Source organism: Anomaloglossus baeobatrachus, chromosome 3, assembly GCF_048569485.1.
Source record: "Anomaloglossus baeobatrachus isolate aAnoBae1 chromosome 3, aAnoBae1.hap1, whole genome shotgun sequence".
Lineage (NCBI taxonomy): Eukaryota > Metazoa > Chordata > Amphibia > Anura > Aromobatidae > Anomaloglossus > Anomaloglossus baeobatrachus.
Genome location: NC_134355.1, coordinates 350,672,441 through 350,694,906, shown reverse-complemented (window position 1 = coordinate 350,694,906; position 22,466 = coordinate 350,672,441). Strand labels below are relative to the sequence as shown.

The window sequence follows — 22,466 nt, the reverse complement described above, 5'->3', positions numbered from 1 at the left end:
ATATATATATATATATATATATGTACACCCCCATCCCCCTATATTCGGTTTATAAAAAATTTGGGGGAACAAAAGTGCGTCTTATAAAGCGAAAAATACGGTAGATGAGAGGTGGGAGAAAATTTCAGCAGGGACATGTTTTTTGAGGAGTGGAAGTGAATGGGAGCAACGATATGCGATGATAGCTAGATGTTTAGATTGGTTCGAGGGATGGCTTCTTCAGGGTAAGTGTGATTGGGCGGCACGGTGGCTCAGTGGCTAGCACTGCAGTCTTGCAGCGCTGGGGTCCTGGGTTCAAATCCCACCAAGGACACCACTGCAGTCTTGCAGCGCTGGGGTCCTGGGTTCAAATCCCACCAAGGACACCATCTGCAAGGAGTTTGTATGTTCTCCCCGTGTTTGCGTGGGTTTCCTCCGGGTACTCCGGTTTCCTCCCACATTCCAAAGACATACAGATAGGGACTCTAGATTGTGAGCCCCAATGGGGACAGTGTTGCCAATGTATGTAAAGTGCTATGGAATTAATAGCGCTATATAAATGAATAAAATTATTATTATTATTATTATTGTGACATGTTTGAAAGCAGAAGGAAAGTTAATGATTAGGGATGATCGAATACCTCAAATATTCGGCTACGCCCATATTCGACGAATAGGTTGCCGCTATTCGACTATTTGTGAATATTCTATGCGCAATGTAAGTCTATGAGAAACCCGATTCGTTGCTGAATAGCAACTATTCGGGCTTCCCATAGACTTATATTGCGCATCGAATATTCGCATAGCAGCGATCTATTCGTCAAATATTCGCGAAGCTGAATATTGCCAAATATTTGTGATATTCGATCATCCCTATTAATAATATGTTGAAGAGATAAGTTAGGGCTGGGATACGTGTGGTGGTGACGTTCAGGAGTCGGTGCAATGGGGTTAAGTGCACAAGTGGTGAGGTGCAATTTGGAGAGATGAGTAAGGTCTCTTTCAGTGATGGGGAGGAAGGTTATGGGGGAAGGGTAGTGGTTTGCTATACACAGGGGTTGTGGTTTAACAGTCAAGACTTGCCTTGTTTGGTCGATTTTCTTTTTGAAATGTGCAACAGTGGCACTGTCTGTGTCATGGAGTGAAGATAACAGAGGGCAGCGGTAGAATTGAGTTAGAGTCCGTAAATGTGTAGGTCTGCAAGGTTTTACCAGGACTGTGCAAGTTGATGGACATTACAGACAGGTGAGGAGGAGAGGCATGAAAAAGTGATGGTGGTCAAATAGGGGGAGAGGAGAGGTTGTGAGGTTACGTAGGGAGCAAAGGTGAGGATAAGGTCTAGTGTATGTCTGTCAGTGTGGTTGGCTGCAGAGGAACACTGAGTAAGACCTAAGGAGGAAGTAAGTGACAGCAGTTTGAAGGCTGCCGACTTGCAGGTCTAATTATTGATGTTGAAGTTACCTATGATGATAGTGGGAATGTCAGTAGAGAGAAAGTGTAGAAGCTAGGTGGAGAATTGGTCAATAAAGGCAGTGGCCGGGCCCAGGGGTTGTTATATGATGGCTACATGGAGGTTGATGGAAGATTAGATACGGTCAAAATGTACTTCAAAACAAGGAAGGATAAGGGAGGTACAGGTGGGACTGGGTGTAGTTGTTAGAAATTAGAAGAGTTACCCCTCCACCATGTCTATAGCCATTGTGTGTTGAATTAAAGGCGCAGTAGGGGAAGCTGCATCAGGGGGTGTCAGCCATGTTTCGGTGAGGCCCAGGAAGGATAGTTTGCGAGAGCTAAAGAGCTTGTGAATAATGTGGAATTTATTGCTGTCACTCTGGAGAAAAGGAGCAGTGGGGTCAAGGTTATGGTTTTTATGTTGGAGAGATTATGGTAGTCTCTAGCAGGTGGAGAGTTATTGACCAATAGCTGTTACCGCACTCCCCGCACAGACTGAGATCTGGTTCTAATGCTGAGCTGGCTGTCAGTCAGTGATGGGGACGTGGTTACAGCCATCCCGCTCACTATACATTGAATAGTAACTGAACCAGCTCCAGTGCCATCCCAATGACATTAAGCTCAACGCTGCCAGGAGAAATAAAGTTAGTTTCCTCCCGGCAACAGGGTTCTAAGTGACTGCATAGGGCAGGTTCACAACAATACTAGCCTACAGATTAACCCATTATCTGCAGGTTAATAATGTTTTTTCACAGTTAAAATGTTCTAAAAAGTAATAAACAGCTTGATTGTGTATTTAGTGATGCCTATTGTACAGTTAACTAATACTCATCCTATTTAATATACAGGCAATGTTCAGTCTGTGCATGGTTGAAAGTGAAGCGGATGAAGTCAATTTACATGGTGTCACCAGCCTTGGATTAAAGCAGGCTCTTGACTTTGCCTACACTGGACAGGTATTGTATTATAATGTTTTACCAGTTTATCTTTAGGGTGGTTGCACTTTGCTTTTGTTACTACAATTTAATATGAGAGCTTGTTTTTTTACAGGGTGGGTACATATTTATTTGAAAGCAAATGTAACATTTGTTAGGGAGAGAATGTAATAAAAATTCAGTTTACCAACTTTTTTATTTAAATCTAATCTGTGGCATGAGATATAAATGACATCTTACATTTATTGAGCTTTATGATGTACTATCTATAGTACCGAGCGTTGCCCGGGATCGTAACTGTCTCTCTGTCTCTTTCACTCTCCCTCTCTCCTACTCTCCCTCTCTGTCTGTCTGTCTACCTCTCTGACTGTCTGTCTCCCTCTCTGTCTGTCTGTCTGTCTCCCTCTCTTTCTGTCTGTCTTTCTCTCTCTGTGTGTCTCTATGTGTCTATGTGTGCATCTCTGTCTATCTATGTCTCTGTGTATCTGTGTCTCTGTGCGTGTCTCTATCTCTGTGTCTATGTGTCCCTGTCTCTGTCTGTGTCTCTGTGTATCTGTCTCTGTGAGTCTCTGTCTGTGAGTCTCTGTGTGTGTCTCTGTCTCTATGTGTCTCTGTCTCTATAGGTCTCTGTGTATTTGTCTCTGTGTGTCTCTGTCTCTGTATCAGTCTCTGTGTGTTTTTGTCTCTGTTTCTCTGTCTCTTTATCAGTCTCTGTCTCTGTGTGTCTGGTTCTGTGTGTCTCTCTGTCTCTGTATCAGTCTCTGTGTGTCTCTGTCTCTGTGTGTGTCTCTACCGATATCATATTACCTCACACATAAGCTGCCTTAAGCGGGCTTTACACGCTACGATTTTGCTACAGCGATCTCGTTGGGGTCACGGATTTTGTGACGCACATCCAGCCGCTGTAGCGATCTCGTAGTGTGTGACTCCAAGCAGCGATTTTGGATCGTTGCAAAAACGTCCAAAATCACTCCTCGTTGACATGGGGGTCCACTCCCAATTATCGATTCTATTGCTTTCCCATTGTTGTTCCTCGTTCCTGCGGCAGTGCACATCGCTGTGTGTGACCCCCGTAGGAACATCTCCTACCTGCCTCCGGCCATAATGCGGAAGGAAGGAGGTGGGCGGGATGTTCATCCCGCTCATCTCCGCCCCTCCGCATTCATTGGGCGGCCGCTCAGTGATGTCTCTGTGACGCCGAGCGGATCGCCCCCTTAGAAAGGAGGCGGTACGCCAGTCACAGCAATGTCGCTATGCAGGTAAGTATGTGTGATGCGGGTGCGCGATTTTGTGCGCGACGGGCAGCGATATGCCCGTTTCGCACAAACAATGGGGGCGGGTCGCATGCTAGCGATATCGGGACAAATATCGAAGCGTGTAAAGCCACTCTTAGACTAGGAATGTCCTTCATTGTCTATAGCAACCAATCAGAGCTTCTATTAATGACCTGTAGCTCCCAGCTCCATTGACTTCAATGTAAGCAGTTTTTTGTAGAATAACTGTAAAGCGCAGGGTTACATTTTCCCTCAAAACATAGTCTATGACATTCCCTGAGTTAATAGAGGTGGCTGTGCAAAATTTGGTGATTGTAAATGTGACGGTGCTGATTCCTTTAGCAGACTAGACATATACATACATACATACATACATATGTAGCACCCACGGGGCAAGGGGATAAATACTTGTCGCCGGGCCTCGTGATGTCTGGTCTGGGGATGTCACGGGTGGCCCTTTTGCCCAGTTTCGTGGCCCCGAGGTATACAATACAGAAGAGGGGAGATGATGATGGAGGTTTGTCTCGTGAAGCCACCTGCGGTACGCGGCCAGGGAATAGCCGCCGCTGCTGTCACTGTCCTCCGGGGCGGTTGGTAGTAGCAGCTAAGATGTTTCTGCACCCCACAGGTAGAGTGGGCCCCTGGGAGGATGATGAGGGGAGTAGTAATGGCGGGCGCCGAAGCGCGGGGCGACGGTGCTGGCAAGGACAGGCGGACACAGTCTCTGCGGGTTCAAGGTCTCTTTACTCACCGTCCTGGTTTACCTGGGAGATGCCGGTTACCGCCGTGATGAGCCCCATCCGATCCTGAGCATTTTGAGGTCACCACTGTTGTTCCCACTGTGAGTCCTTTCTGGTCGGGGTCCCTCCAGTCCCGGTGTATGTGGAATATGGAACGGGCTGTGGGTGTTTCCTGCACTCTCCGCAGACCCTGAAATCGCATGTAGCTGTAGATAACCCGGGTCGAGCTGTCTGCTCCAAGCCACGGGTCCTATGGTGCTCCCAGAAGTGTGAAGGTAGAGAGAATGTACCTGGACCGAAGTCTCGACTGTGCTCCTCACCCCAAGCTGTGTCCGGGGCTAACTGACTATGTGTGGAGATGAGAGCCTACGATAGGTCACCAATGTCTGATTGATCGGGTCCGGCACCTGGCACCCCCGCCAATTGCCTGTTCTAGGTGCTGTGCCAGAGGTGGCAGGTGGTCGGCAGTGCTCAGTTCTAGATCTGCTCTGTCTTCTGATAGTTGCATCAGCCTCCTATTAAAATCAATGAGGCGGATGTACTCGGTCGCGGACACTATCAGAGGATGTAGCAGATCAGGAAATAAGCATTTCCGGCCACCTACACCAAAAACACTTGATCGGGGGGGTCCCATTGCTCTCACATCAGAAGCAATGCAGAAGTGGGACCAAGGTCTAATGATGATACATAGTTGCACAAATAAACATTTACATCCAGGCACCTTATAGATGATGTTGTCTCTGAGTCATTTAATTTTATTCTTCATCTTGTCCTAACGCCATGATGACTTTTCACATTCACGTCTCGTCTCTGCAGTTTTCCATCTTCTCCAGTCTTCTGCAGCAAATCCTGACACGTTGCCCTTAAAAATATCAGAATGATTATAATAGTTCTATTTAAAATTATCTACCCTACACTGTGCCCCAGAATATATAATGGCACCTTACTGTGTTCTCTGCACAAAATATGACCCACACACTGTCCTTCTTATGGTACATGCCCTCCACACTCCCCCTCCTTTCCATACTGAGCCTACTCTTCACACTGTCCCTTACACTGTGTCCCCTTATACTGCCAAGCCTTTATACTGTGCTCTCTCATCACACATCCCTCCTCGCTTTGGCCTCACACTGTCCTCCCATTCTGCCCCCTCTCCATACCGCCCCCCTTCACTACCCAGTCTCTATTTTTTGCCCCTTTACATTTTTCTTATCCCTTACTGTCTCCTCACTGTCTCCTGTGTGCCATATACTTTTCCCTCTCACTCCCCATCCTGCCCACTTGCTCCTCATACCATGTTACTCTTTATTCTGTGTCCTCAAATTTTTTTTCCCGTTTGCTCCCCATATTATATCTGGATACATTCCCCAAATCGCTCCACATACTATGTCTGTTTACATTCCCCCCTCATCCTGGTTCTCTATACTATGTCTGTATACATCACTCCTCACCTCCACTCCCTATACTATGTCTGTATACATCACCCCTCATCCCCTATATTATGTCTGTATTCATCACCCCTCACCCTCACTCCCTATACTATGTCTGTATACATCACCCCTCACCCTCTATACTGTGTCTGTATACATCACCCCTCACTCCCTATACTATGTCTGTATACATCACGCCTCACCCGCCCTCCCTATACTTTGTCCGTATACATCACCCCTCACCCTTTCTCCCAATACATCACCCCTCATCCTCTCTCTCCAAATACTGTGTCCAAAGATACTTCCCCCTCCCCATCCTCTCTTCCCACCATAATGTGTCCACAGACAGTTCCCTCTGCCCCATACTGTGTCTATGGATATGGCCCCCCCTCCCCACCCTCTGTCCCCCCATACTGTGTCCACAGATAGTTCCTTCTCCCCATACTGTGTCTATAGATACGGCCCCCACCCCACACTACCCCACCCTCTGTCCAACCATTCTGTGTCTATAAATACCTCCCCCTTCACCCCATACTGTTCTTCTTCGGTGTCATTGTCTTCAGCTCCACTGGAGCACTTATCATCAGCGTTTTCTGCTGCCTCTGCGCTGTGGCCCTGACTTCCGGGTCAGCAGTGTGATCAGCTAACCTGATCACACGTAACACGTCGCTCTGACCCAGAAGTCAGCATCGTCGATCAGCACTTCAATTGTCCTCACGTCTGACAGATACAAGGACAATTGACCAGTAGAAGCCGTGTGCTGCAGTTTCTATGAGTGCGGCTGTCAGCTTGACAGCTGGGCTCAGAGAATGGCCGGCTCCCAGTACGGGGCAGAGAAACACAGCTGCCTGGGAGACTTTCACAGCACCGCATTAGGTGGTCCGACAGCGCACCCCTTGTGGAAGGGGCAGATACCCTCCAGCCCCCCCCCCCCGTAGATACGCCTCTGCCATAACAGACTTACATTTTCATCGGTGGAGCTTATTTTTTGCACAGTGAGCTGTAGTTTTCATTGATATAATTTAGGGATACATAGAACTTTTTCACCAGCTTTTATTTATTTATTTTTTTTATGGATGCTGGAACAATTCTACAGTCTACAGTGTCTTCGATGAGGCTCATCTATACCAGTCTATGGGAGCGCAAAAAAAAAGTATCAAATCCCATATGAATCATTTGTATAGCATAACATTTTTATGGATGCATTGACATTATTAACATGGGAAACAGTTTGTGATCTTGTGCATTTTAAAATGTTGATGAATAAAAAAGTAATGCCACATAGACAGCAGAATGACGAAAAACACATGAGTTTTCTTTATGAAAATCAGATGATTTTTTTCATGCAGTCGTCTGACCCCGGCCTAAAGGCCGCTTTACACGCAACGACATTGCTAACGTGATGTCGTTGGAGTCATGGAATTCGTGACGCACATCCGGCCTCATTAGCGACGTTGTTGCATGTGACACGTACGAGCGACCGCTAACGAGCAAAAATACTCACCTTATCGTTGCTCGTTGACATGCTGTCCAGTTCCCAAATATCGTTGCTGCTATAGGTACGATGTTGTTCGTCGTTCCTGCGGCAGCACACATTGCTATGTGTGACACCGCAGGAATGAGGGACAACACATTGTACCTGCGGCCGCCCGCAATGAAGAAGGAAAGAGGTGGGCGGGATGTTATGTCCCGCTCATCTCCGCCCCTTCTTTTCTATTGGGCGGCGGTTCAGTGACGCTGCTGTGACGTCGCTGTGACGCTGAACGAACCGCCCCCTTAGAAAGGAGGCAGTTTGCCGGTCACAGCGACGTCGCAGAGCAGGTCTGTGCGTGTGACGCTGCCGTAGCGATAATGTTCGCTACGGCAGCGATCACCACATATCGGCCTTACGACAGGGGGGGTGCTATCGCGCTCGACATCGCCAGCAAATGGTAGCGATGCCACAGCGTGTAAAACGGCCTTTAGTGTAACCTGTTGTGTGCACAACAAGTTTTGTTTGCGTTATTGTCGCTGCGTGTCTTTGCTGTGTCAAAAACTGAGTTTTACAGTATAAGCAAAGTGGATGAGATTTGTAGAAATCTCCTGCCCTCTGTGCTTTTTTTTAACCAGTGTAAACTGATCTGCGGAGCGTTTTCCAATCCGCGGTATGTCGGTTTCCCTTGCGAGTTTTCTGTGCAGAATTTCCCCATACACTTGCATTAGATGCAGAATTTCTGCAGGTAAATCACATTTTTGATGTGTTTATACGGCGAAAACGCATCAAAAACGCATGTAATCCGCACCTAACAATGTAACAATGTCAGTACCAGGAATTTTTAAAAATAAAATGGCTTTATTTATAGGATGACACACCAAGCAGAAAAAACATTATAAAACGCAGCATCAAATAATGCAGAGATGGTGCAAAAATTCTGCAGCGTCAAAAACTCAAGGATACTGATGGTGAGAACGCAGCCTGAGACAATGATCTCTTCCCTGCGACTATATCCCAGCAATGATATCTTTTATTGTTTAATCTTTGGGGCCATCTAGTGGCTAATGGATAGATTTTTACTTTCTTGCTTTTTTTCTTTCACGTGTGCCTTTTTGATGCATTTTTATTCCGATTTACAAAGGAGGAATATTGTATAGGATATATTCAACATCTTTACTTTTTTGGAAGTGGCTTTAGTTATTCTTCAAAAACTGCATAAAAAAGTTAATAAAACACTTAGGTGGAGATTCATTAAGATCGGCGATTCTCTCAGTGGTCTTGATAAGGGGTGTTTTGGAGAAAACATCCCTGATTTATTTAGGGGCTCACATCTGTTAAAGAAGGCGTGTAGTGTGTGCAAGCTGCTATGAACGCCTCACCACAAATCTTACTTCTGCCCCCATTGGGGTAAGATTTGTGATATAGCGAATCCCGGGGCTCATCATGAATTTGATGAGTGGGGCTCACCACACCCGGCTGGCTTCTGTTCTGCCCCAGCTCCACCCACCTTGTCAGATGGGTGGTGAGAATGGCATGAAAACACCAAAAGTCAAACTGCACAAAAAAGTGAGACTTTTCAAAGCTTATTTTTGTCAGAAATCTCTCTAAGGCCAGTGTCACACTTGCGATTGCTTCTCGTGTATCTCGCGGTGCATCATCACCCGGCACGGACTCACACTCTCCTCATAGAAGCGGGTCGGTTGCATGCATCTCTATGCAGCTGAGACGCTCCTGTGAGGAGAGTGTGAGTCCGTGGCGGATGATGCACCACGAGATACATGAGAGGCAATTGCAAGTGTGACACTTACGGCCTAAATAGCTCTTATAGGTTGTCCCCAATGTGTCATTGCCATTTTAGTATGTGTTCACACAGTGGTTTCTCAAGCAGAAACTGCTTCAGGAAAAGCTGTTTTTGGAGGAGTTTTGTTTTTCCTAAAGAGGTTTTGATGAGTTTTGGAACAGTTTATTCAGCCTGGAAATTTGACAGTTACTACTTTAGGGAATTTTTTTTTTTTACAGAAGCTGTTTTAAGTAATGACTTGCATTTTTTTCACACCTCAAAGTTTTCCATATGTCTTCAGGAGAAAAAAAAAGCTGAAAAAAATTCTCATTACACCAGCAAAGTGATTTTAGGTAGAAAAAAAATAGACAAATTTTCCATGTGAGTTTTAACCCATTTTTGGAGGAGGATTTTAGAAACAATCCTCTTGATATAACCCCCCAAAAACTGTGTGAGGATAGCCTTAGGCTGGGTTCATACATAGCAATTTCCCGCATTTTCACTGAAGTTTTGATGGCCTTTTTTAGCTTTTTTTTTTTAAATCAAATCATCTATTTTTTATCTATAAAAATTGGTCAGTTTATTATTATTATTATTATTTATTATTATAGCGCCATTTATTCCATGGCGCTTTACAAGTGAAAGAGGGTATACGTACAACAATCATTAACAGTACAAGACAGACTGGTATAGGAGGAGAGAGGACCCTGCCCGCGAGGGCTCACAGTCTACAGGGAATGGGTGATGGTACAATAGGTGAGGACAGAGCTGGTTGCGCAGTGGTCTACTGGGCTGAGGGCTATTGTAGGTTGTAGGCTTGTTGGAAGAGGTGGGTCTTGAGGTTCCTCTTGAAGCTTTCCACGGTAGTGGAGAGTCTGATGTGCTGAGGTAGAGCGTTCCAGAGTATGGGGGATGCACGGGAGAAATCTTGTACACGATTGTGGGAAGAGGAAATAAGAGAGGAGCAGAGAAGAAGATCTTGTGAGGATCTAAGGTTGCGTGCAGGTAGGTACTGGGAGACTAGGTCACAGATGTAGGGAGGAGACAGGTTGTGCATGGCTTTGTATGTCATGGTTAATGTTTTGAACTGGAGTCGTTGGGCGATGGGAAGCCAGTGAAGGGATTGGCAGAGTGGCGAGGCTGGGGAGTAGCGAGGGGAGAGGTGGATTAAGCGGGCTGCAGAGTTTAGGATAGATTGGAGGGGTGCAAGAGTGTTGGAAGGGAGGCCAGAGAGCAGGAGGTTGCAGTAGTCGAGGCGGGAGATGATGAGGGCATGCACTAATGTTTTTGAAGATTCTTGGTTAAGAAAAGCACGGATCCGGGAGATATTTTTGAGTTGTAATCGGCATGAGTTGAAGAGGGCTTGGATGTGTGGCTTGAAGGATAGAGCAGAGTCGAGGGTTACTCCAAGGCAACGAGCTTGTGAGACTGGGGTGAGTGAGCAACCATCAAGTTTGATGGAAAGGCTTGTTGGAGGAGGTGAGTGAGGAGGAGGAAAGACAATAAACTCTGTTTTGTCCATGTTAAGTTTTAGGAATCGTGCAGAGAAGAAGGATGAAATAGCAGACAAACATTGTGGTATTTTGGTTAGTAGAGAGGTAATGTCAGGTCCAGAGAGGTAGATCTGTGTGTCATCGGCATAGAGATGATACTGGAAGCCGTGGGACTCTATGAGCTGTCCCAAGCCGAAGGTATAGATGGAGAACAGCAGGGGTCCAAGAACTGAGCCTTGAGGGACACCGACAGATAGGGGGCGAGCTGAGGAAGTGGTGTGAGAATGGGAGACGCTGAAAGTTCGGTCGGTTAGGTATGAGGAGATCCAAGATAGGGCCAAGTCTGTGATGCCCAGAGATGAGAGAATCTGTAGTAGGAGGGAATGGTCTACTGTGTCGAAGGCAGAGGACAGGTCCAGGAGGAGGAGGATAGAGTAGTGTCGCTTGGCTTTGGCGGTTAGTAGATCATTGGTGACTTTGGTTAGGGCAGTTTTCATCCATATTGTCAGCTGGATGCCATCCATGTGTTTGCAGTTTTCATATGTATGGCATCTGTGTTTCTTCAGGATATGGGATCCATTTTTTCGTGTATCCACAGACTTGGTGGGACGAATCTCATCCGATAAAAGAATATATTAGTGTATGGTGCTACTTTTTCAGAACAACACAATTGAATTACATGGGTCATTGTAAAGCCATTATGCTGTGACCTGTGGAGAGAGAGGAAGGAGGGGAGCTGTGACCATTACTTGTTGTGAATAATATACAGTCATGGCCAAAAGTTTTGAGAATGCTACAAATATTAATTTTTACAAAGTCTACTGCTTAAGTTTTTCTAATGGCAATTTGCATATACTCCAGAATGTCATAATGAGTGATCAGCTTAACAGCAATTACTTGCAAAGTCAATATTGGCTAAGAAAATGAACTTCAACGCCCAAAACACATTTCAACAGCATTGCATTCCTGCCTTAAAAGGAGTAGCTAACATTGTTTTAGTGATTCATTTAGTGATTCATTAACACAGGTGTGGGTGTTGATGAGGACAGGGCTGGCGATCAATCAGTCAGGATTAAGTAAGAATGACACCACTGGAGACTTTAAAAGGAGGCTGGTGCTTGGTATCATTGTTTCTCTTCAGTTAACCATTGTTATCTCTAAAGAAACACGTGCAGCCATCATTGCTCTGCACAAAAATGGCCTAACAGGGAAGAGTATCGCAGCTACAAAGATTGCACCTCAGTCAACAATCTATCTCATCATCAAGAACTTCAAGGAGAGAGCTTCCATTGTTGCCAAAAAGGCTCCAGGGCGCCCGAGAAGGACCAGCAAACGCCAGGACCGTATCTTAAAACTGTTTCAGCTGGGGGATCGGACTACCAGCAGTGCCGAGCTAGCTCAGCAATGGCAGCAGGCTGGTGTGAGTGTTTCTGCACGCACTGTGAGGCGGAGACTGCTTGAGCAAGGCCTGGTTTCAATGAGGGCAGCAAAGAAGCCACTTCTCTCCAGAAAAAACATCAGGGACCGACTGATATTCTGCAAAAGGTACAGGGAGTGGACTGCTGAGGACTGGGGTAAAGTCATTTTCTCAGATGAATCCCCTTTTCGATTGTTTGGGACATCTGGAAAACAGCTTATTAGGAGAAGAAGAGGTGAGCGCTACCACCAGTCTTGTCTCATGCCAACTGTTAAGCATCCTGAAACGATTCATGTGTGGGGTTGCTTCTCAGCCAAGGGAGTCGGCTCACTCACAGTCTTGCCTAAAAACACAGCCATGAATAAAGAATGCTACCAGAATGTCCTCCAAGAGCAACTTCTCCCAACTGTCCAAGAGCAGTTTGGCGCCCAACAATGCCTTTTCCAGCATGATGGAGCACCTTGCCATAAAGCAAAGGTGATCACTAAATGGCTCATGGAACAAAACATAGAGATTTTGGGTCCATGGCCTGGAAACTCCCCAGATCTTAATCCCATTGAGAACTTGTGGGCAATCATCAAGAGACGGGTGGACAAACAAAAAACAACAAATTCTGACAAAATGCAAGCATTGCTTATGCAAGAATGGACAGCTATCAGTCAGGATTTGGTCCAGAAGTTGATTGAGAGCAGGCCAGGGAGAATTGCAGAGGTCCTGAAGAAGAAGGGTCAACACTGCAAATATTGACTTGCTGCATTAACTCATTCTAACTGTCAATATAACCTTTTGGTACTCACAATATGATTGCAATTATATTTCTGTATGTGATGTAAACATCAGACAAACACAATTAAAAACCAGAGGGCAACAGATCATGTGAAAATATAATTTTGGTGTCATTCTCAAAACTTTTGTCCATGACTGTAATCCTGTGTTTCTATATGTAGGTTTTACCTATCATTGTAACCCTGCCTGTTGTGATAATAATATGACTGTTGAGAATGGAGAGTCTCACTGCTGAAATTCAGGACGCTACTGAAAAATTTATTAAGATCTGGAGTCCCTGGGTCATGTTTTTGGATTCTCCAGACTTCAGGTCCCTCTTTGGGGCGAGTTGAGACTCTACCTAGATTTTTCCTGCTAGTTATTCCCGGCCCTTTCTTGCTCTTCCCCATGATCCTTTTCCCCGTCATCATTCACTTTGTCTACTTCCCTCTTTCTTTCTCTCTTTATTTCTTTTCCTTCGACTGACCATTATGTGCCTCTATGGTATGAATGGTAAATCTTTGCTGTTTATGGTATAGTTTATGGATTTTATACTTTTATAATGGTTCAAGACAGAATGATATAAATGTTGTTAAATGTTCTTTATTGTAACAAACTGTATATGGCTGCAACCATGCAAAGCCTTTCATGTTTCATTGCATTCTTGGTTTTTTTTTGGTTTTTTTTTTGTTTTGTCTCTATTTGGGGGTTTGCCTTGGTCTGCAGCCCTGCTTATTGTAACCAACCTTAATTTTTCAATAAAAAAGAGATTAAACATAATATGACTGTTGAAAAGGAAATATGAGCTAAATATTATGTTTATTGGTCAATCTGGAAATTGCCAAATTTCAGGATTTTTACATGAACAATATAAAAAAATGAACATTAAAATTTAAACAGTATGTCTTTTTCTGATTACACATTCCATTTAAAGGGACTCTGTCAGCAGGTGTTTGCAATTTAATCTGAAAGTAACATAATATAGGGCATGAGGCCCTGATTGCAGGGATGTGTCACTTAATTGGATGTCAGTTGTAATGTCAATATGTGCCGCCCCCACGTCAGCAGCCAGGCTGCTCGGATCCGGATCTGCAGTGGCTCGAGGGATCTCCGGACCCGAGGGTCATGCAGACACTCAAATGAAAAGGGGATGTAATATGTACAGGCAGTGGCGTAACTAGAGTTTGATGGGCCCTGGTGCAAACTTTGCACCGGGGCCCCCCTCCATGTACACAACACTTAGGGTACGGGATAATGATGCTGACACTTGGCTTTTACCCACAGCACCCAGGTTTCCCATGATCTAAAATCCCTCTATCAGCACCCTGCTTTCCCATGCTCTGTCATACATCTTTCCCTCAGCACCCAGCTTTCCCATATCAGATCATGGGAAAGCTGGGTGCTGAGAGATGTATAGCAGAGCATGGGAAAGCTGGGTGCTGAGAGATGTATAGCAGAGCATGGGAAAGCTGGGTGCTGAGAGATGTATAGCAGAGCATGGGAAAGCTGGGTGCTGAGAGATGTATAGCAGAGCATGGGAAAGAGCCTTTTCCCTCAGCACAAAACATTCCCATCCCATACTTGTATCTTTTTCCTCCCTCATATATAGTTCTCCAAATACTATAATAGCCCCCACATAGCCTTCCATATAGTATAAAGGGTCCCACATAACCCTTTATATATTAGAATGCACCCCCATAGTCCTCCATGTATTATAATGCATTTCCCATAGTTCTCCATATTTTATACTGCACCACAGTCCCCCATGCTTTATAATGCACCCCCACAGACCATGTGTAAGGTAGCCTCCATAGTCCTCCATATATTATAATGTAGCCCCCATAGTCCTATATGTATTATAATGCAGCCCCATAGACCTCCATGTATAATGTGCTGCTATAGTCTATGTATAAGGTGTCCTTCATGTTTATTATGCAGTCCCATAGACCTCCATGTATCATGCAGCCAGCACCCCCAGGCCTCCATGTATTATGCAGCCAGTCCCACCAGGGCCTCCATGTGTCATGCAGCCAGCCCCACCAGGTGTCATGCAGCCAGCCCCACCAGGGCCTCCATGTGTCATGCAGCCAGCCCCACCAGGTGTCATGCAGCCAGCCCCACCAGGGCCTCCATGTGTCATGCAGCCAGCCCCACCAGGGCCTCCATGTGTCATGCAGCCAGCCCCACCAGGTGTCATGCAGCCAGCCCCACCAGGGCCTCCATGTGTAATGCAGCCAGCTTCCCCCGGGCCTATATGTGTCATGCAGCCAGCCCCCCCAGGGCCTCTATGCGTCATGCAGACAGCCCCCCCAGGGCCTCTATGCGTCATGCAGCCAGCCCCCCCCCCCATGGCCTCTAAGCGTCATGCAGCCAGCCCCCCCAGGGTCTCCATGTGCCATGCAGCCAGCCCCTCCAGGGTCTCCATGTGTCATGCAGCCAGCCTCCCCAGGGCCTCCATGTGTCATGCAGCCAGCTTCCCCAGGACCTCCATGTGTCATGCAGCCGGCCCCCCCAGGGCCTCCATGTGTCATGCAGCCAGCCCCCCCAGGGCCTCCATGTGTCATGCAGCCAGCCCCCCCAGGGCCTCCATGTGTCATGCAGCCAGCCCCCAGGGCTTCTATGTGTAATGCAGCCTGCCAGCCAGCCCCACCAGGGCCTCCATGTATCATGCAGGCAGCTTCCCCGGGCCTATATGTGTCATGCAGCCAGCAAAATAAAAAAACAAGTACCTCTCAGCTCCTTCTGACCCCTGCGACTGCGGTAGTTATGCCCCTGCCCCCATATGTCACACACCCTTCTCCCTATACAGCCTGCACCCCCATATCACACACACACCCTGACCCACATATCTCACCCTGCCCGTACCCCAACTTACCCCTCTCAAACACTCTGCACCCTTCACATGCTTCTGTCACAGTCTGCAGCCCTCATATCCCACTCACCCTGCAGCCCCTCCCCTCATGTCCCCTCTGTTCTCATTACCACTCATGTGTTCGAAGTATCTTCTCCTGCTTTCTCCCCGGCATCCTGTGTCTCCTCCCACACAGTCACATGGGCGTGACGTCATCGCAGGTCCTGGTAGGGATGGTTTCCGTCTGCCGTGCAGGAGCACATCTCCTCTGCAGCAGGTCAGGAACGCCTGGTGGCCTCTCCAGGTCAGGGGCCCCTCTGCCCCCCTGCAGACACTGGGCCCCCCTGACTCACAGGCCGGCCCCCTAACGGTCGCGCAGTCGGCCACTACACAGCGGCACTACACATAGGGTCCCGGCAGCCGGCTCTACAGAGCGGCTGCCGGGCCCCTATAACCCTGCGGGCCCGGTCGCAGTGGCGACCTCTGCGACCGCGATCGTTACGCCCCTGTGTACAGGGGATTGTTGTAGATACTTCGTGACGCCACCCAAGGTGTGTGGTAAGTTGGAGTACCACCGCTGCTGTTGGGGAGCACCCGGGGGCGATGGAATGGCAGCTAAGTGTTTGACCCCTCCGTGGGTAGGGGTGGATGCCCCGGGGCTCAGTGTCCAGAACACGCGAGGTGATTGCTGCCGGTGGTGGTGCGCCAGGCCGGACCGGAGGGTGTTGGTGTACTCACGATTAAATGATTGCACACAAGTCTGCTGGTAAACCAAGGTGTCAGTGGCCGGCTGCCGCTTCCGGGTGTATATGGTTCCCACACCCGGCTGGTGTACCAGTGTCCCTCCCTCCGGCACTATGTACTTTTCTCCTCTTTTGGACAACCTCGTGTGGAACGGGAAAGTCCTCTCCCGGTTCTGTTTTGGTTGGGAGATGTGCCCGCGAAAACTAACCCGTGGGATCTCAGTGGGTTGTTGCGGATACCCTATCCCCCGCGTTGGGCTGCCGTTTCGCTCTATCTGGGCTAACACGCTGGAACAACGTCTGGAACCTTGTCCCCGTCCTGGTTAATTAGAGAAGGGGCTTGCAACCGTCTTCTAACTAGGGTCCAGGTACCCCACCTGTACACGGTTTCCAGACCGGATCTCCGCTGTCAGTACCGGCGGGCTCCAACCCTGCCCCGGTCCATTTTGGATTTCCCACGACCGGACTCCCGTCGCCTTTGGACACGTTCCACTGCTTGCCACCTAGCCAGTAGACCAGGGCCACTACCCTGGCTACCCTCCAGTAGGCTCAGCTTTGACGTCACTCGACTCCACTTCACTTGAACTCTCTCACTGACACTTAAACTTGAACTAACGGGTTCCCTCTCCCGGATCCTCAAGACCCCTAGGTGGGCGCTCCCAATCCGCCTGGTCCCGCCCACTGGTGTGTCCTTCTGTGCCGCCCCCGTGCCAGCAGCCAGCGCTGCTCGGGTCCAAGCCTTCAGGGGAGGTGGCTCGAGGGTCTCCGGACCTGGGGGTCTCGCGGACACGCCGAATAAATGGGGGGTCGTATATGTACGGACTGGGCTGTATTGAGTTCGTGACGCCACCCACGGTGTGTGGTGAGGTAGGACACCACCGCTGCTGTAACGGGACACCCGGGGGACATGTTGTGCAGTGAGTTGTTAACTCCTCCGTGGGCAAGGATGGTGGCTCCGGGACCCGGTTGGTGCATGTAGGGGATGGTGGCTGCAGGGGGTGCTGGTGTACTCACAGTTAGAAACACACAAGTCTCTGGTAAACCAAGGTGGTGGTGGCCGGTGCCATGGCCGGTTGCGTTCTGGTCTCCCACCCAGCTGGTGGTCTCTATCCTTTTCCTGCACTGCTTTAAGTAGAAATGACTTCCTAGTGTGAAACGTAGGAGTCCGCTCCCAGCTGGATGTGGCCTAAGGAGCCGTGCTGGCAGACGCTGGCCCGTGGGATCTATGGGCCTTGGTGGTGACCTCTTATCCCTAATCGGTGGGCTGTTGTCTTCTATGAGGGACTTTGGGTGGGACAGAACCTCTAGTCCTGGCCTCAATCGGTTAATTAACCAGCTCCAGTCGATTCTGGTTTCTGGCTTCAGGGTCCGAGTACCCCACTTTGTGCTACGGTTCCCGGGTCGGTTCCCCGTGACGGTACCGGCGGGTTACAACCCGCTCCCGGTCCACCTCAGTTCCACAGAGCCGTCTTCCTGTCTCCTGCTGACGGAGACCACCGTCTGCCTCCTAGCCAGTGGCACCAGGGCTCCTACCCTGGTACCTGTCAGTTTACTTCAGGCCTGACACACAGGCCTGACCTTCACTCTCCTTGAACTCTACAACTGAACTCTTTGTTTCTCCCGCCCTGGGCTTCCTAAACCCCTGGGTGGGCGTGCACCAACTGCCTGGCCACGCCCACTGGTGTGTCTATCTGTCCCTAAGGGGGTGACTAGGGTTTAATGGTTGGCTGTGTGTTTCCTAATGAGGGAACGGTGTTGTGTGGGGCCTATTTGTGACTACCTGGTTTTGCCAGGGCATCACACTTCCTACCCTGAGGGGGGTCGCTAGGGTTTTGTGGCAGATGGTACCTGATGTGGGATGGTGTGGAGGGGGGTGTACTGTTTCTCTGTGGCCACCTGGCGGCACCAGGGCGTCACAGATACAATCAGTATTTTATCAGCAGGCGATTATCACTGCCAAACTACATCTCATTTGCATGCCAGACAGCTAATCTGTGTAACTCCGCCCCCACCACTGATTGGCAGCTTACTCACAGTGTAGAAAGGCAGCTTCTACTCAGGGGTGTGGTTGGGGTTATACACAGTTTAACCCTTAGCTTAGCTACATCATGATTGGACAAAATTGGTATTCTGTGACAACTACACCAAGCAGCCCAGTAATACATCTCTGGAATCAGGCTTTCTTGCAATATATAATCCTGGTGTCAGATTATTTAGCAAAAATCTGCAGACAGATTTCCTCTAATCTTGCACCTTGCCTCCTGATCAACAGAGCTTTTTTTTTGCAAGACTCAAGCAACTCTTATTAAAAATGACAGTATATTCTGACATAACTGAATATTTGAGATACCTAAATGGGATTAATGATTTATTTTTCTGAGAAATGTTTTCTGAAATGTCTCATGTCTAATGTCTAAAATCTGATTTTGTTTATTTACCATTATAATGGTCCAATCAAGTCTGATATCTTTGGCTTGTGGGTCAGGCTGTGCTTATGATAGTGTATTTATTGCCATCATTCTGATGACTCATGTTTCCTTTGTTTTATTAGATATTATTGGAGCCAGGAGCGATTCAAGATGTTTTGGCCGCTGGTAGTCACTTACAGTTACTGGAGCTCTTAAATCTTTGTTCTCAGTATCTAATCCAGGTAGGTTTTTCAAAGGCACTTAAAGGAATATATCATCTCAGACTGAAAGTAGACTTAAGGGGCCTTTACATGCAGCGATATCGCTAGCGATGTCGCTGGTGAAAGCACCCGCCCCCGTTGGTTGTGCATCACGGGCAAATCGCTGCCCGTGGCACACAAAATCGTTCAGAGCCGTCACACGGACTTACCTGCCTAGCGACGTCGCTGTTGCCGGCGAACCGCCTCCTTTCTAAGGGGGCGGTTCGTGCGGCGTCACAGCGGTGTCACTAAGCGGCCACCCAATAGAAGCGGAGGGGCGGAGATGAGAGGCCGTAACATCCCTCCCACCTTCTTCCTTCCTCATTGCCGGCGGCCGCAGGTAAGCTGTAGTTCGTCATTCCCGAGGTGTCACACGTAGCTATGTGTGCTGCCTCGGGAACGACGAACAACCTCCGTCCTGCAACAATCAACGATTTTTTGAAAATGAACGACGTGTCAACGTTCAACGATAAGGTGAGTATTTTTGATCGTTAACAGACGCTCGTTGGTGTCACACGCAACGACGTCGCTAATGATGCCGGATATGCGTCACGGAATCCGTGACCCCGGCGATATATCGTTAGATACGTCATTGCGTGTAACAGGGCCTTTAGAGAAGACTGCCGTAGATCCTCTCATCTAAGAAAATCAGGCCAAGCATGCAAATTACACACTGATCAGTTTGATCCAAATGTCATAATGGTGTGATCCAATTCTCTCTGATGAGACAATTTGAGCAAACTGTGAGGAGAAGATGGAGAACAAAATTTCTCCATCTTTCCCAGGGGCAGTGTCGACCAGTTCTTTATTTCTCATACCGATTTGGCCTGAAAAATAAAATTGCTGCATGCTGCAGTTGGTAGCGTATATTGGATAGTGTTCAAGTCATTGGGTACATGCAAACCATCAGTCTGCACTCGGATGTTGAGCACAGTCCGATTTACGTGGTCACAGACAAGGGAGCAGATGGAGAAAGTATGTTCTCCATCTTCTCCTCACCTGTGCTCTGATTCTCACATGTGAGAGAATCGGATAACAGTAAATGACACTCAGACTCTGTTCAGGGTTATAGGCGAGCATCATTCGCATAATCGGCCCAATTATCTCACATGAGAGAATATATGCCTCCTTAAACTGAGTCCTCTAGAGTTGAAAATACCTCTTCCAGCGGCTTTCTGCTCTGTTTAATAAAGGGGCATGAAGAACTGTACTTGTCTCCAAGATGTCCATAAAGCTTTATTAGACAACCCTATTAAACACGCTGCTTTACATTGACAACATGCTTCATAATGTATCTTTTTTATGAATGAAAATTAATTTACATAAAGAGATTAAATAGACTGTAAAGTATAATAGATATAGTAATGAAGTATCTGGATACATAGTCACAGGATTAGTATAAATCATTCTTTCTGTTACATTCTAGAACATTACCATCCATGCATGCACTAATTGTCTTAAGATGCAATGTAACTATTCTGAGATTTCTCCGTTACTATACATTAAAACCTAGTAAACTCTAGCGTTGGCCATAAACATTACTTATATGGAGGCCTAGAGCTGTTGTTTCTGAGCTCCATACACGGTTCGTATATCCTCTGCTCAGTTGAGTGTGCATCTGTTCTCAGTAGGGAGAAGGGAGTATGTCGCTATCAGACTCCTCTAGCTGCCTGTTTCTCAAAAACAAAAATGGTCAGGTAGTTGAGATCCAGTTGCCCTTTCTTCATCTGCCTCAAAATTTCCATTGGGGTAGAATTTGGAGGGCCCTATTTATGTTAGATGATCCATTGTCACTAAAATACATACATCGGTCTAATGTGTATGGCCAGCCTAAGCTTCTGCTAAAAATGATGGCTTTCACTACACCTTCTATGTGACATCATCACCCAAGTAGAAATAAGTTTTCAACCAAATAATGACCAGATTTGTGGCGCAAAAGGTAGTTTGATTGTGCTGTTCCGCCTCTAAGTGCGGAGTCACACTTGCGTGTAACTCGCGGGAGTCTCACATATCATCACCTGGCACGGCCTGGCGCTCTCCGGACAGGATCGGGTCAGCTGCATAGAAATACATGCAGCTGACCCACTCTTGTCTGGAGAGCAGCAGGCCATGCCAGGTGAAGCTATACGAGATTCGTGCGAGTTACTCGCAAGTGTGACTCCGGCCTAAGGCCTTGTGCCCACAGGGCGTTTTTAGGCCTTGTGCCCACAGGGCATTTTTCTAGCATTTTTTTTTAGCGTTTTTCATTGCTTTTTTTAATCAATAAAAGCAAGGAAAAAGCATCCCAGCAAAGTCTATGAGAATCGGGACTTGCTGTGCCCACGTTGCTTCTTTTTCAGTTGCTTTTTTTCTTGCTGAAAAAAGAAGCAACATGTCAATTGTTTTAGCGTTTTTTCCTGCTTTTTTCAAGAATTGACTTCAATGGAGTAGGGGAAAAAAGAAGGGAAAAACGCATGTCTAATGCCCACATTGCTTTATTTTATGCGTTTGGGTGTTTTTTATAAAAAAATAGAAAGGCAGGATGTGAGGTCAGAGGAAGAGGAACAAAAGTACACTATTTTGGAGAAGATAGAAGAAGAAAGAAAAGAATAAGCTACCATGTCGTGGTACAATCAAATGAACATATATGTGAAGAAACTCATTCAGCTGGTACGTGTACACACACACACACGCTCTCCATACATCCGCTCGGTCAATTTCCACTTCCCCCCCATCATCACACACACCACTTAACTCCACAAACTTTTTCCATGTCTGCCGTCCTGCCCCCGAGCCAGTCCAAGCATCTATTCCGAGGTCTCACGGTGTTTTACATCCACACGTCTCTGCAGGGAACCCCGCTGACGGCACAAGGTGCATGGAGGAGGCTTACTGGTATTTCCTGGAGATCCGTGCACAGAGATGAATTCTTCAGCTTGTGCCGTCAGCGGGGGTTCCCTGCACTTATGTGACATAGACAGTGCAGCAGGCATTCAGTATTCTCACGGTGTTTTACCACGTCACATCTTTGCAGGGAACCCTGCTGACGTCACAACGTCACAAGGGGAAGAGTTCATCTCAACGGGGGATCTCCAGCAAACCCGGTAACTCGTTTTTTTATTGTTGCTCTCCCGCTGATAAGCACACATCGCTGTGTCTGACAGCGAGAGAGCAACAATCCTGAATGTGCAGGGAGCAGGAGCCGGCGTCTGACAGTCTGCGGTAAGCTGTAACCAAGGTAAACCAAGGATATTTACCTTCTTTACCAGCTCTCACGCTGCCAGTGCCGGCTCCTGCTCCCTGCACACGCTAAGCGGTGTGCGCTGGAAACTAAGGTAAACATCGGGTGACCATACCCGATGTTTACCTTAGTTACCAGTGTCCGCAGCTTCCAGACGCCGGCTCCGTGCAAGCGCAGCGTCGCTTGCACGTCGCTGCTGGCTGGGGGCTGGTCACTGGTCACTGGTGAGATCTGCCTGTTTGACA

The 22,466-nt window shown here is 47.6% G+C and overlaps 1 protein-coding gene across 5 annotated transcripts in view; it reads left to right on the top strand.

Annotated features, from left to right (window-relative positions):
* Positions 1-22,466, top strand: part of KLHL32 (kelch like family member 32) — a 437,153-nt gene that overhangs the window by 166,570 nt on the left and 248,117 nt on the right. For all 5 annotated transcript variants that reach the window (XM_075338390.1, XM_075338392.1, XM_075338391.1 and 2 more), the window contains 2 exons: positions 2,280-2,387; positions 18,885-18,983. In XM_075338390.1, coding sequence (XP_075194505.1) covers positions 2,280-2,387; positions 18,885-18,983 — 207 coding nt within the window. The remainder of the gene's footprint in view (positions 1-2,279; positions 2,388-18,884; positions 18,984-22,466) is intronic.